At 49.2% G+C, this 14,816-nt stretch overlaps 1 protein-coding gene across 1 annotated transcript; it reads left to right on the top strand.

The window, feature by feature from the left end:
* The first annotated feature begins 2,528 nt into the window (after nucleotides 1-2,528).
* LOC116092460 (putative testis-specific Y-encoded-like protein 3) lies at nucleotides 2,529-4,692 on the top strand. Its single transcript, XM_031373716.1, has one exon. It carries the CDS (start codon nucleotides 2,656-2,658, stop codon nucleotides 3,658-3,660), a length of 1,005 nt encoding a protein of 334 aa, XP_031229576.1. The 5' UTR covers nucleotides 2,529-2,655; the 3' UTR covers nucleotides 3,661-4,692.
* Nucleotides 4,693-14,816: the final 10,124 nt, after the last annotated feature.

Below are 14,816 nucleotides of genomic sequence, written 5' to 3'. Positions count from 1 at the left end.
GTTTTGAACCTGTTTATTTGGGAAGGGTTGGAGTGAGCCAGAAATGGTGAAGAATAGGAATCTGGGCATCTTTAGCATCCGAAGTGATACCGATGCGGGTAGGGCAAACAGTTGGTCTTAACTGAATGTTTTTGAGGTAAATGGCTTCATTGTGTCAATTAATATTGGATGTGAGGGTCAGAAACAGATCAAACAGCTTTTTTTTTCTTTTTTTCTTTTCTTTTTTTTTTTTTTTTTTTTTTTTTTTTTTTTTTTTTTTTTTGGTTTTTCAAGACAGGGTTTCCCTGTATAGCTCTGGCTGTCCTGGAACTCACTCTGTAAACCAGGCTAGCCTTGAACTCAGAAATCCGCCTGTCTCTGCCTCCCAAGTGCTGGGATTAAAGGCGTGCCCCACCACCACCTGTCTCAAACAGCTTTTAAACATCGAAGTGTTATGTAATTGAAAATGGCAGAGGTAGTCCAGTCTCCACACTTGTTTTGATTGAGAGGCTCAAATGTATTTAATGTCAGCATTCTTGGTTCTTTGCCCTCTTTTGTCCGGTTGTGACTGTTCTCAGGCCCTACAAAGGCTCTCCTTTAGTGTCTAGGGGTGGGTGGTGATTCTAGATATCTTCTTCATGCAGTTCTGACAGGAAGAGAACCCTTGGTTTTTCAAGACAGGGTTTCTCTGTGTAGCCTTGGCTGTCCTGGAACTCACTCTGTAGACCAGGCTGGCCTTGAACTCAGAAATCCACCTGCCTCTGCCTCCCAAGGGCTGGGATCAAAGGCGTGCGCCACCACCGCCACCACCACCACCTGGCCACTGTGCATGCTTTTGACGACTAGGGCCTAGCTTTATAAACCTGTGCTCAGCCAGGCAGTGGTGGTGCAGGCCTTTAATCCCAGCCCTTGAGAGGCAGAGGCAGGAGGATTTCTGAGTTCAAGGCCAGCCTGGTCTACAGCGTGAGTTCCTGGACAGCCAGGGCTGTACAAAGAAACCCTGTCTCTAAAAACAAAAAAACCTGTGCTCAAACTGTGCTTCTAGGGTGATGTAGGCTCACCTGACACTATTGGTTGGCTTGTCTCTTAGCAAATTGTCATCACCTCAGGCCCCGCCCTTTGCACTGAGATTTTCCCATCTAGAAGATTGGAGCCAGTGTCAAAGTGAAATGGTTACGTGGGAGTCTAGCTCCAGAGACTATGGGACCAAAAAGAATCAGTGTGCAGGTGTTTGGTACACAAAGGCAGAGGGCTGATCTTTTAACTCAGCCTTCCCTTTGACAAAGGTCCACTGTCCACCACAGTGGGTCAGAATTCCAGCTAGGGTTTTCTACTTTACCCTCTAGATGATGTGTGTCCTATGAGAAGTCTTGGGGTTTCAGATGAGGGAGCCGTGGTGTCTTTTGATGAGAAAGAAGCAGGAGCATTTAGGCAGAGATAAGGAAGCATTCCAGGTACTGACCTACACAAGTTTGGGGGCCGAGGCCACAGGAATGCAGCCACACTTGGATTGTGGAGTGCATGGGCAGTTCCATCCAGGCTCTTGGGCTATCCCAGACACAGGCCTTGACCAGAGTACCTCTTTAAAAACAAAAACATGTGTCTCTGTCCAGCTTGGGAATGAGGGGATTTACTTCATCATACAGGTTACAATTTATCATTGAGGGCTTGGTTCTGGAAACTGGACAAGGGAATGAGAATGGAGAAAGGACAGATTTGTGCATGAAAAGCTAGGATTAGGGTGGTGCTCCCTCTGCTGAAGCCAAGCTAATTGCAGCAATTGGAACCTCCGTACGTTTTATTATGTACAACATGAGAAGGAAGGGTTAGTGTTGGTAGGAGTCACTCTGGGCAAGCAGTCTCAAGTCTCAAGCTGTAAACATCTGGGGGTACAAACTGCAATCAATGCTTTGTGTACACCTACCACCAGCATTCCGACGCAGGACCAGAGGAAGGCTTTGGCAGTTCCTCTAAATCTGATGCATTGATCCCTATCAGTAATAAACATTCCATCAAGGCTTCCTCTGCTCACAATGTTCAGCTACCTTTCTTACACAGCCCAGGCCCACCTGGCCAGGGATGGCACTACCCAATCCTGTATCAATTAGCAATCGTGAAAGTGCCTCATAGATGCCCCACAGGTCAATATATTGGAGCAATTTTAGATCTTTCCTGGCCTCTGATCCTTCTAGTGCCTTTCCAGCAGCTTCGTTGCCTGACAGTTACGCTTATCTTTAGTTCCCAGTTTGAATCTGGTAAGCCCTCTGCCTATGCCAGAATAATAAATACATCTTGTACAAGACTGCACGTGTTCTATCTGCCAGCCCTAAAGGTGCAAAGAGCCAGAGAAGGAAAGCAGCCCTCCCGTGTTGTACTGGCTAAGATGCACGTACAACCAAATTGGGTCTGACTCCTAACGCCTGCCCTTTTCCTAGTCTATCTATACCAGTCCTACTAACCTGGAACCAGTTCTGTTTGACACGGGTGGTCTCATCTTCCCCGTCTCCTGCAGTGGAGAGACCCTAGCAAGTCACATCCGGCAGGGGGGGTGCAAGGGGCGGAGCTCGCCCCAGAGAGGAGACCCTGCCTGCCGCCAGCCAGCATCTCACTGCTGCGACGTACCACAATCCTGCGGGTGCTCTCTCCTGGCCGCTCCAGCCAGACACTCAGCAGGTGATGGCGGGGGAGGGAATCGGGGTTCTGGAGCCGGCCGTGTGCCCGCCGCCCATACAAGAGCGGGATGCACTCCTGGCCCGGTCCAGTGTCCCTGGAGCTGAGACGCTTAGGCCCTGCGACCCCTCAGCCAGCCCTGGAACCGCACCGCCTTCCCCGGGAAACATTGGGGAGAACCCCGCCTCCAGCGTTCTGAACCTGGGTGGCTGCGAGAAGGGCTCGGGTACTGGGGTGAGAACCAAAGGGAAGGCTGAGGAAGTGACGACTGAGGAAGACTCTGTAGCCGCGGAGGAGCCCGCGGAGGTGGGGGAGAAGCTGGAGTGGGGCGTGGAAGCCCAGGCGAGCCTGAGGCCTCTGGACCTCGGGGCTCTTATCGTGGACCCTCTAGAGGCCATCCAGTGGGAGTTAGAGGCCATGAGTGCCCAGGCTGATGGGGCCCACCTGCAGCTGGTGCGCAGATTTGGGAGGATGCGTCGGTTGCACCTAGCCCGTAGGAGCTTCATCATCCAAAATATTCCAGGCTTTTGGGTCACTGCCTTCCTGAACCACCCACAGCTATCAGCTATGATCAGCCCTAGGGATGAAGACATGCTTGGCTACCTGATGAATTTAGAAGTGAGGGAGCTCAGGCACACCAGAACAGGTTGCAAGTTCAAGTTCCTATTTGGGAGCAACCCTTACTTCCGAAATGAGGTGATAGTGAAGGAGTATGAGTGCAGCTCCTCAGGCCGTGCGGTGTCCATTGCTACTCGCATCCTCTGGCGCCGAGGCCAAGAACCGCCCGCCTTGGTGCACAGGAACCGGGACACCATGAGAAGCTTCTTCAGCTGGTTTTCGCAGCACAGCCTCCTAGAAGCTGACAGGGTGGCCCAGATCATTAAAGATGACCTGTGGCCCAACCCTTTGCAATACTACTTGCTGGGGCAAAGGCCCTACAGAGCTAGACGAAGCCTTGCAAGATGGCCAGCAGAGGCTCCGGCGAGGCCCTATGGGTTCCAGTCTGGCTAAGTCCTGCTCAGATTTTTGGTGCTTACATAGGACTTCCGCTCTCTGCGTGTCAACCTACCTATGTCTAGGCCAGTGCTCTGCTGTCTGCTTTCTCCTCTGTGAATTCTTACTCCTCAGCATGTTTGGTGGACTCGTGGCCAAGGCTGTGATCTTCATGCTGTTTGTTCTACGTCAACATCTTGTGATTCTCATATACCACTGTACTTAACAGCAGGGACCCAATGCTATGGATGTGTACTGTCATCATGGGTGTGGCCTGGGCCCACGTGTAAAACATGGCCTTTCACTCACTTCATACCATTACTGACAAGGCTTCACAAGGACCAGCTCCTGTTGGAGGCCTACCTCTTCAAAGCTAGGCCTCAAATATGCTGCGCTTGACAAGTGCTGACTGTTTCAAATTGAGGTGTGACACCTAAGATGAAGTGGGTGCATTTGGTCCTGCTGGTAAACCAGACTTGGATATCCCATGGCTCCAAGACCACAGACAGAGCAGCTCCTACCAACTGAGTTGAGTATCTGCAACCTGGACAGCCAGGTGATGAGACATGGGTGAGGCCTAGGGTCGGACGCAGTGGGCAGTACACCGTTCCTGATCATACTTCTCCTCCTATGTGTGCCCCTCTCATCGCCCGCTGTTGGCTTGTGAAGACCTGTGTGTACCCTACCCATGCCTGGCCATTGCCTTTTTGAGGAGTTCTACCTTGTCTACCATCATCCCTGTTGCTTGCTTTCAGGTCTGTAAGGGTCCCCTGTCAATGTAGTGAGCGCTCCTAATACTACAGAGATTATCTCAGGCTGGCATATCTGGGTGTGTGCTCAAGGTAGGAGCAAGGTTGGGAGTCCTTTAAGAAGCCTCATTCCAAGACCTACAGACTTCTTGTCAGCTTCTCCTACACCTACCTGTTTTTAAGCTGCCAGGTTGTAGGGCCTGGAGGAGAGAGCCTTCTGGCCATGGGGCCTGCTTCCACAGGCATAGATCTCACATGGTTTTTAATGGGACAGCTCTGAAATAAATAACTGAAGATGCTATTTTCTTTTTCTTCTCTTTTTTTTTCTCTTTTTTTTGTTTTTTTGTTTTTTGGTTTTTGGTTTTTGTTTTTTAGTTTTTTTTTGTTTTTCCGAGACAGGGTATCTCTGTGTAGCCCTGGCTGTCCTGGAACTCACTCTGTAGACCAGGCTGGGACTCAAACTCAGAAATCCACCTGCCTCTGCCTCCCAAGTGCTGGGATTAAAGGCGTGTGCCACCACTGCCCAGCCGCTATTTTCTTTTTCAAATAGCTAAAGAGCCCCTTTCTTGAGTTTGCCTGTCTCCAGCGAGGAAGACTGAACTATGAACTGCCAGTGTTCTCTGCCCACTTTGCTCTGGTTTCTCTAGCAAGGCTTAGAATATCCAGAGTGTCCAGTGTCGGGCCAGGCAGGGTCAGCTAACCACTTCATTTTACGCTGTGTTCCTTTAAAGACACTTTAGTCTACCCTCCTCCTCTGCTCCTCTACCCCTTGTGGGTTCCTATAGATAAAAAGGCTAAACTGCCCTGCCCCTCCGAGTCCCCTCCAGGTTGTCTATCTCATGAAAGGCCTTGCTTTCTGCTTCCTAGGACATGGAGGCATAAAATAATGGGGATGGAGAACCCTCGTCTTTGCTAGCTCACTTTCTTTTGATTCACCAATATATTTTGTAAATTAGAAGAGAAACATAATATTGCCACGTCTTGGCTTTTCTGGTCCAGTTATGAGCTTGCCTAGGCAGGAAGTGTTTGCCATTTTGTGCCTGTTGAGTACAACCCACGAATCATCGCCTTTTCTGCCTTTACTGGAGAGCTGAGCAGACAGGCCTGCTTGTGTTTAGTTGAGGACATTTGTAAGGTAGCTTTGCATCTTATAACTACTCTGTACTGCCTGGACATTTGTGACTATTTACTGTTGTTATTAAGTTGGAGCCTGGCACTATAATTTTATCTTATAAACAGAGTTTGAATCCTGTGATTTTTGCAGGATTTAAGGCTGGTCATTGTTCCTGTTTTCTGTGAGAGTAACCCCCAGAGGGGACCCTGAAGTGGATGGTCCTGATGCTTCTGAACCCCCTGAAGCCTATTAAACTGACCTGTTTCCGAATGGAGAAATGTTCCCAGGTGACTTTGTGCAGTCAGAGAGGGTTTTATCTCCTACATTTATGATAAAGAATAAAAACCTTCTGGTCTGGCAGAAAAATAATTTAGGTCATAGTATTTCCTCTTCCAAAAGCCTCTGCTCACAAACAGGCAAGCAAAGGAACCTAGGAACCTCCCAACCTTATCTCAATACCCAAGCCCTGCCTTTGCTGCTCCTTGTGCCTCCCCACACCTTCTCTCATCCCTGACACACACACACACAGACACCCACACACACACACACCACACACACACACACACACACACACACACACACACACACGGGCACACATACACAGGCACACACACGCACACACACACACTACACACAGTGCCTCTTGTCATTTCTGAGATGCTTCTGGATTTTTGCACTTGCTTTCCCCCTTTCTAGAATTTTCCTTCAGATACAAGTCTGGGTCCTTCCATTTATTCAGGTCTCTACTACTATTTCTTTGAAAGCTTTCCCTGCCCCCACCTTGGGAATTTTCTCTTTATTACACCTAACTCTGCAAGGATGTTTTCCTGTCTTCTTTCTTCCCTCGCTCCCACGAATCAAGAGAACAGGGACCCATCCATCTGCTGTTTTGCTCCCATGGTTCACTGCTCAGCATCTCCCAATTATCAGCATGGATGAGCGACCTTATCTGAGGGTGCTGGAGTGCTGTGTGAGGTTCTGACAAGATAAAGACCAGGGCACAGCTCTTGCCCAAAGGACTGCAGTTGGGTGGAGAGGGGTGGGGCGATGAGGGGTGACTACACAATTTTTCATCATCCCACTGGAACGCATATGCAAGTGAAAAGTCACTCCAAGAAATCACCAGGACAAGAGGCCACACGGGCACATGATGCTCACTCCAAACAGAGGCTATAATTCAGTCCATAGCTAGCAGCTCACCCGGCTGAAGCTGATGCGGAATGGAAGACTTCCCTGGTCCAGAATTCTGAGGAGAGCCTGTTTGAATTTTTGAGACAGTGTCTCATTATGTAGTCTTGGCTGGCCGCAAACTCAGAGATCTGCCTGCCTCTGCCTCCCAATTGCTGGCATTATAGGCATGCCCTACCATGCCTGGCTTTGAGATGACCTTTGAGGAGTAGGCAAAGGTTTAACAATCAGTGTTCTGGCGGGGGAATGGAGCTCAATGAGAGGACTTAGCAATCTCGCTTGTGTGTGTTCCTGCTTCCATCCCAGCAATACAAATAAATAAAAATAACATGTGGAGTTTGGAGAAGGGAACTTTCTGGCAGGGCGAACTGTAAGTACAGACACAGACATATGAAAATGCAGTATGTTGAACCATGACATGATGTCTGCCTGCTGGAGATGCATAGGGCCAGGTGGAGAGGTTGAAAACAGTGGGGTGCCAGACCAAAGCTTTATTCTGTGTATGGTGGGGGGAGGAGGGTCAGATATGGCTCCGAGGGAAGAGGGAAGACTGGCTCACGGGGCAGCAAGTGAGGAGAGGACAGTGCTACTCCAGATCCCTGGTATCTTCAGGTGGCCTTAGCTCCAGTCTGTACCTCTCCTCAGAAACCTCCATGATCCCTACAGCCTTTCTCCTACCTCCCAAGAACAACATGAACTTTGGCACCAGCGCCTGGCTTTGCTTCTACCATCTGGGTCTTCCCCCGGCCCCTCGGGTTTTTGAACAAAGGATTTTTCTACATATTCCTGGCTATCCTAGAACTTTCTCGGTAGACCAAGCTGTCCAACTCAGAGATCGGTCTGCTTCTGCCTAGGATCAAAGGCTTACACCACCACCATCTGGCTGGGTTGCTCTTTTATGCCCCAAATCTGTCCTTGCTGTTTTTAGGAGATAAAAGCATTGTAGGGCCGGGCGGTAGTGGCGCACACCTTTCATCCCAGCACTTGGGAGGCAGAGGCAGGCGAATTTCTGAGTTTGAGGCCAGCCTGGTCTACAAAGTGAGTTTCAGGACAGCTAGGGCTACACAGGGCTACACAGAGAAACCCTTTCTTGGGGAGGAGGGGGAAGCATTGTAGGGACCAGCCTCCAATAGGATTTGTGGCCTGAGTTGTGCCTGTTGGTTGGGCTACTATGGCTCCTGCTTAAGTTTGGGCTTAGCAGCATTGTGCCCTCAGCTCCTGGGTGGTGGCACTAAGGTGAAACAGGTGCTTTACCTATTGCACAGTCTGTGTCGGAGGTCTCTCCTGGCTCAGCCATGTCCCCTGCCCTTGCGGAACATGAGCCTTGCCCACAGAAGGATCGTGCTTCAGGTGTGTTTATTTACCCACACATTTTAACACCCTCTCTGTTCCGGTCCCTTCCCTCAGCTCAATAGCCACCTGCCCTTAGAGAATACCTACTGTGTGTTGGGAGTTCACATGGCTACAGCAGCTCCAGTGGCTCTCTAAGACCAGGTCCTTCTGTTCCAAACCCTCCAGGGGCTCCCTTATACAACAAAAGCAAACTGGCTCTGCACAGCTTGAAAGATCCTTGAGAGCTGACCTTGGCTCGCCCTCCTTCAGATAGCCCTCCAGCCATGTCATCTCTTAAACCTGGGGTTTGAGACCTTACTTCCTGTTCCCTCTGCCTTGGAACCTTCTCCAGACATCAGCGCACTTGTAACCTTTGAAACAGCATTTCACTCCTTCAGTGAAACCTTTCTGGAAGTTACCATATCACATTCCTCTTCCACTGGCTGGTGTCTTGTTTGGAAGCTTACACTGCCTCTGTTGCATACTACTTTTGTTTGTTGGTTTGCTAGTCTGTTGTTTGTTTTGTATTTGTTTTTTTGTTTTTGTTTTTGTTTGTTTTTTTGAGACAGGGTTTTCTGTGTAGCCCTGGCTGTCCTGATGGAACTTACTTGGTAGACCAAAGAAGTTACTTGGTAGACTCAAAGTCACGAAGATCCACTTGCCTTGGCCTCCCAGCATGCACCACCACCTCCTGGCTACAACAGCACATGGTTAAAACAGCTGCTTCCCTGGGACTCTGGGGACTTCTTCACCAGTGTCTTCCCCTCACCTGGAATCAGGCTTGGTACAGCTGGGAACTCAGTCATTTCACATAGATGGGCTTCCAGGTGTGCAAAGGGCAAACAAACCACCTTGGCCAGGGGGCTGTAGACAAAGGCTTGGAGTCACTGAAAGCGCTTCAGGGTTTAAATCTCTCCAGGCAGCCTGGGAACTGGAGCAATAAAGACCCGTTCCAAGCCCCTCCAGGAGAGAAGGCTGTGAGCTTCAATGTAACAGAGGCCAGAGTGAGCAGGGGCTTCTCCCTCGAGCTCGCTGGAGTACCTACGTGAGCCTGGTTTTTATCACCTCATCGTTGTTATCTGCCCTGTACTTTGGGCCTAGAAATAAAACTTTGGACAAGTTACTATCAATCTGAGAAAAATCTGCGCCTAAACTATGGCAATTGCTCATAATCAGCAACTGCCTTGATTGTAGCCCAGGGGACTTTGATATTTTTCTTCAGGGACACTGTTTCAGCACAAAAATTCAAGGAAGTACTGTGTAAGCCTGCCCCGTGCTCTGTAGCAGAACTATCGATTGCAGTCTGGGTCTGAATTCACTAGCTATGGCCCCACCGGAGCTGACTCAGGGATGGCTGATGGTACAGAAGCATGGGGACTGGTGGGGAGCTGTGGGTGATGGTGGGGAGCCATGGGGCAGGAGTGGGAAGCTGTGGGGTATGGGAAGGAGCCCTGGCGAGGTAGTGGTGAGTTGTGGTTGAACTGGCATGAGCTAGAACACCATTCCTGCCTCCACCATTCCCTACTATGTGACCTTGGATGTCTTTCACAGCCCTTGGCCAATGTCCTGCCCCAAAGGAGAAGCTGAGAATTCCTCAGCAGGGCGACAGAGTCCTTTTAGAGTAGTGGTCCTCAACCTGTGGGTTCGATCCCTGGGGCCAACTGAGACCATTGGAAAATATAGATATTTACGTTGTGATTCCTAACAGTAGCAATGAAAATAACTTTATGGTTGAGGGCCACCACATCATGAGGAACTGTATTAAAGGGTCACAAGCATTTGGAAGGTCCTAGTGCTCTGGGGGATCCCTTCTCCACATGCACCTCCAGCCTTTCCAAGAGACTGATGCAGTGAGTACGCTTCTGGAGGAAGGTAATAGGTCCAACTGACTTACACGGAGACTGCTCAGGTGAGGAAAGCTTGGGGCTGTTTGGTTTATCAGCTCACTGATGTCTTCAAGGCCAGGGGACCTTGTCCTGTCTGCCATCCTGCATGGTGGTTTCGATCTCTGATCAGAGCCAAAGCAGTAGCTTCCAAGGGTCACAATGGAACATGCTGGCAACTCCCCTGATTCTGCTCCACAGGGAGACGGCCCTTTCCAGAGCCACTGTGCTTTCCTGTGACTTGCTGGCTAGAAGTGGATCCCATTCTAGACTCTGTTACTAACAGAGGGGAAGGGAGAAAGAGGGGAGAGGGCACAGCAAGTTATTCGAAGCAAGCATCAGGCTATCTGTGGTGGCTCCAGTTTAGTCCTTCCTGGGAGCCTTCAGAGAGCACATGCGCTGTGGTGGCTGTCAGGGTGACAGGGTACTAGCTCCTAGAATACTCCTTAGGAATCAAGTCACTACCAAACTAAGGAAGCAGGTAGGGCTTTTTTTTTTTTTTTTTTTTTTTTTTAAGACTTTAGGGGCCAGGCTGTGGTGGCGCAGGCCTTTGATCCCAGCGCTTGGGAGGCAGAGGCAGGCAGATTTCTGAGTTTGAGGCCAGCCTGGTCTACAGAGTGAGTTCCAGGACAGCCAGGACTACACAGAGAAACTCTGTCTCAAAAAAACCAAAAAAAAAAAAAAAAAAAGACTTTATATGTGGGGCTGGAGAGATGGCTCAGCGGTTAAGAATACTGACTGCACTGCTCTTCCAGAGGTCCTGAGTTCAATTTCCAGCAACCACATGGTGGCTCACAGCCATCTGTAATGGGATCTGATGCCCTCTTCTGGTGTGTCTGGGGACAGCTACACTGTACTCATATACATAAAATAAATAAATCCTAAAAAAAAAGGTATGTGCCACCACCATCTGGCTATACTCCAATTTAAAAAAAAAAAAGATTTTCTATGCCTGAGTGTCTTGCTTGCATGCATGTGCATATGTGCTCCACATGCATTCTTGGTGCACACAGAGATCAAAAGAAGGGGTTGGTTCCCTGGAATAAGAGTTGCAGACAGTTGTGAGCCACCATGTGGGTGTTGGGGACAGACCCTTAGGCCCTCTGCAAGAGCAGCTAAGAAGAAATAACTGATTGACTGCTGTGTAAGGGACTCTCAGCTCATCACACAGCCCTTCTAAGTCACTGTGCTCTTCAGCAGAAAAGGCAACTTCAGGGACTTCTCTCTAGTCAGACAGAAACAGGTTACTGGGCTCCTGAAGGTACTAGAAAAGAACAAAGTAAGTGGTGGCACACTTTAATCCTAGTACTTGGGAGGCAGAGGCAGGTGGATTTCTGAGTTCGAGGTCAGCCTGGTCTACAGAGTGAGTTCCAGGACAGCCAGGGGTACACAGAGAAAACCTGTCTCGAAAAAAACAAAAAGAAAAGAACAAAGTAGGAGCTGGCAAAGTGGCACAGTGGGCAACCACACTTGCCACCAAACCTAATGACCTGAGTTCAACCCACAGAATCCACGTCCGGTGGCAGCAAAGTGCTGACTTGTAAGTTATTCCCTGATTCCCACATGTGTACTATCTATCCCTGTGCATCTATGCTTTCAAGTGTGTGTATGTGTGTCCTGAGTTCACTCCAGCAACCACACGGTGGCTCACAACCATCTGTAATGGGATCTGATGCCCTCTTCTGGTGTGTCTGAAGACAGGTACAGTGTACTCGTATACATAAAATAAATGAATAAATCTAAAAAAGAGTTCATATCGAGATGCAAAAGGCTATTTTTAATAGTTACTTACTCAAAAAACAGGGTATTGCAGAGGAAACTCTCCTGGCATGAGCAAAGCACAAGGTGGGGTCATAGAGATGTTCAGTGGGCGAAAGCACAGCTGTGTAAGTCTGACAACCTGGGACCAATCCCAGAATCCATGTGAGAAAACAACAAAAGCCAGGCAGTGGTACTGCATACCTTTAATCCCAGCACTGGGGAGGCAGAAACAGGAGGATCTGTGTGAGTTCGAGGCTAGCCTGGTCTACAGAGCGAGTTTCAAGACAGCCAGGATTACACAAAGAAACCCTGTCTGGAAAGCTCAACCAACCAACCAAATCAAGCCAAACCAACAACAACAAGAAAAACCAAAGCCAGATGCCGTGGCATATACCTGTAATTCTTGCATCCCTAAAGATCAGCTAGCGGGCTGAGACAGGAGGATCACCTGGAAGCTTTAAGGACTAGCTAGTCTGGAATGTGCAATACATGCACAGAAACAAGAGAGACCCTGCCTCAACAGGGCAGGAGGCTAGGACCAACTCCTGAAAGTTGTTTTGATTTCCACATGTGTCACAATGTTTTTTTTTTTTCCTCATCTCTTTCTCCTTTCATCCCCTTCCCTCTAGTAAATACATATATTTAAAAAAGCTTCAACGGCAGTGCAGGAGTCTTGGTGGCCTCAGAGACAGTGGGCGTAGTGGGGCTCTCCAGTGTCTCTGTTGGCTGTGGTCTGTGGCATCAGTATTGGCCAGTCAGGAAGCAGACTCAGCATTCAGTGAGCAAGCTGTCCCCAACTGACCATCATCCTGCACACAGTGCCTGGCACTTCCAAGATTGTGTTCAACAGTTCAGTTCAGCACTAGTAGGCACATACACGGTCAGAACCACTGACTACGGGATGGTGTAAACCTAACAGGAAGAGAAGGTTTGAAAAGCCTTCCTATTGACGAATGCCCTAGAGGCCCGAGATGGTTTTGATTGTCAATGTGATAGGATCAAGTCTCAGCACGAGACCAGCCTCCAGATACAAGTGTGAGGGATTATCTAGATTTAGGCTAGCCTCTGGCATGTCTGTGAGGGGTTATCTAGCTTAGGTTAATTGAAGCTGGAAGACCCACTTTAATTGTGGTTTCAAAGGTTGTGGTTCTGCACCAACTAGAAAGGAGAAAGGAAGTCTAGTACTAGTGCTCAGAGCTCTCTGCCTCAAGACTATGGATGTCATGTGACCAGCCACCGCACACTCTTGCTCTGACTTTGTCCTGATGGAATGTGTCTCCTCCAACTGCAATGCAGAATAAACCCTTCCTCCCTTAAACTGCTTTATCATAGCAACAGGAAGAGTAACTAGACTAGGCCTGAACAGACCACTTCCTGGGTTTCCTCTGCTAAAGCTGCGCTCGAGGACACAGAGGACACAACGTGCAGGAATGCACATGATAACACAAACAGCAACGCAGGCACATGTACTGTACTAACTGAACCCAGGAGACAAGTGGTGACCTCGGCAAGACCTCCCAGCGCTCTTGTGGTTAACCCCGTACCAGCAGAACAGCATTAGTCTCACATCTACCAAACAGGTGGACTGCACGGGGTCTGCCTAGTGAAACAGGAAACACATAAAACTGCCTGGAAAACCAGAGGTTTTCCAACGAGAGCAGAATCATCAAGCAACAATTGACTCCTTGACTAGACACCCAGGAACTGGGAATGCCACATATAAACCCTGTAGGCTCTTTGGAAGAGCAGTGTTGCCGAACCTCACGACACTCTCAGAAGTGCTAGCTGTATTTCTGCCATTTCCTTTCGTATTCTTCCTGGTGCCAATGGTCGACTCTTTGGCCCAGCTTGTGAGATTTGATGCAGATCGGGGCTTGGCTGTGGATGCTGCGCACTTAGCACCGTAGTCAGTAGGACTGAATCCTTGGCCTGGGGTCAGAGGCTTGGTTCTGGAAATGACCAGCCTGCTGATGAATCATTAGTGTAGGTGCCCAGTGCCAGCGCCTTAGTCGCATCTTGGTAAAGCTCTGGGTAACTGTAAAGTGACTAAAGGCCATGTTTAAAGAGCACCATTTGCTTAGTCATATGCAGAGGCCAGAGGAGGATGTCAGGGCTGTCACTCCCAGTTGTATTCCCTTGAGGCAGGGTCTGGAGCCAGACTCTCAGCCAGCAAACTTGTCTCTACCTCCTACAGCAAGGTTGCAGGTTGTGTGGGACCATAGCCCATGGGCTATGGGTATTCCTGTGGGCGCTGGGTATTGGAAACCAGCTCCTCATGCTTGTACACTAAGCATATATACACAGAGCCATCTTTCCAGCCCCAGAAAGCCTTTCCCAGTCTGACTTAGCCAACAACAAGACGGAGCCTCCGTTCAGCTGAGGAACCCAGTGTGGGTTCATTGAGAGGAGCACGTCTCTCGCTTTGCAGATTTTGAACAGGGGCATCTGGGATGAGATTGACTGTAGAGTTAGTGTTGCAGCTGCCCAGGTTCCTAGACTGCTTTTGTCTTTTGTACTTGTGAATGTGAAATTTGTATATAAATGTGAGGGGAAAAAAAGCTGTAACAAAAAGTACAGTACTAGCATAAAACCAAATAGAGCTGCAGAACAGAGCTCCAGGAAGAAACTCACTCAGAGAGGAACAACTGACTTCTGTTAAAGGCTCGAAGGCAAGGAAAACCAAATGGTAACAGACCAACTAAGCAGACATCCAAGTGTAAAACAGTGAGCTCAGAGTGCGTCAGCTACAGCTTCAGGTAAGGTCTGGATGTGGCTCCCGGCGCCCATGTTAACTGTATGGACTCCATGATTTGAACTGCAGCCCTGAAGCTGCTATGGCCATTCTTAAGCACTGTGGAGACAGGATTCTCCTGTCTGGGCACATGGATCCTTGTCCTGCTGGACCGAGAGTAGCCTGAACCAGGCTGGGCCTGGGCCAGGGCCTGCTGTGCCCCAGGCTCCCTTACAATGTTGAGAAAAATAAAGCTAAGTCATAGCAGGTGAAGTGTTTCGGGTTCATCAGATAAGGACAGAAGCCCCTGATCAGGAAAGGACTTAGGGGGGTCACAGAATGGGTTTGAAAGCTGTCAAGTCTTCCAGGACAGCTAGAGTTACACAGAGAAACCCTGTTTTGAGAAACCAAAAAGA

This window comes from Mastomys coucha, unplaced genomic scaffold (assembly GCF_008632895.1).
Source record: "Mastomys coucha isolate ucsf_1 unplaced genomic scaffold, UCSF_Mcou_1 pScaffold15, whole genome shotgun sequence".
NCBI lineage: Eukaryota > Metazoa > Chordata > Mammalia > Rodentia > Muridae > Mastomys > Mastomys coucha.
Note: the sequence above shows the minus strand (reverse complement) of the source record. Positions and strands in the feature narration are given on the sequence as shown.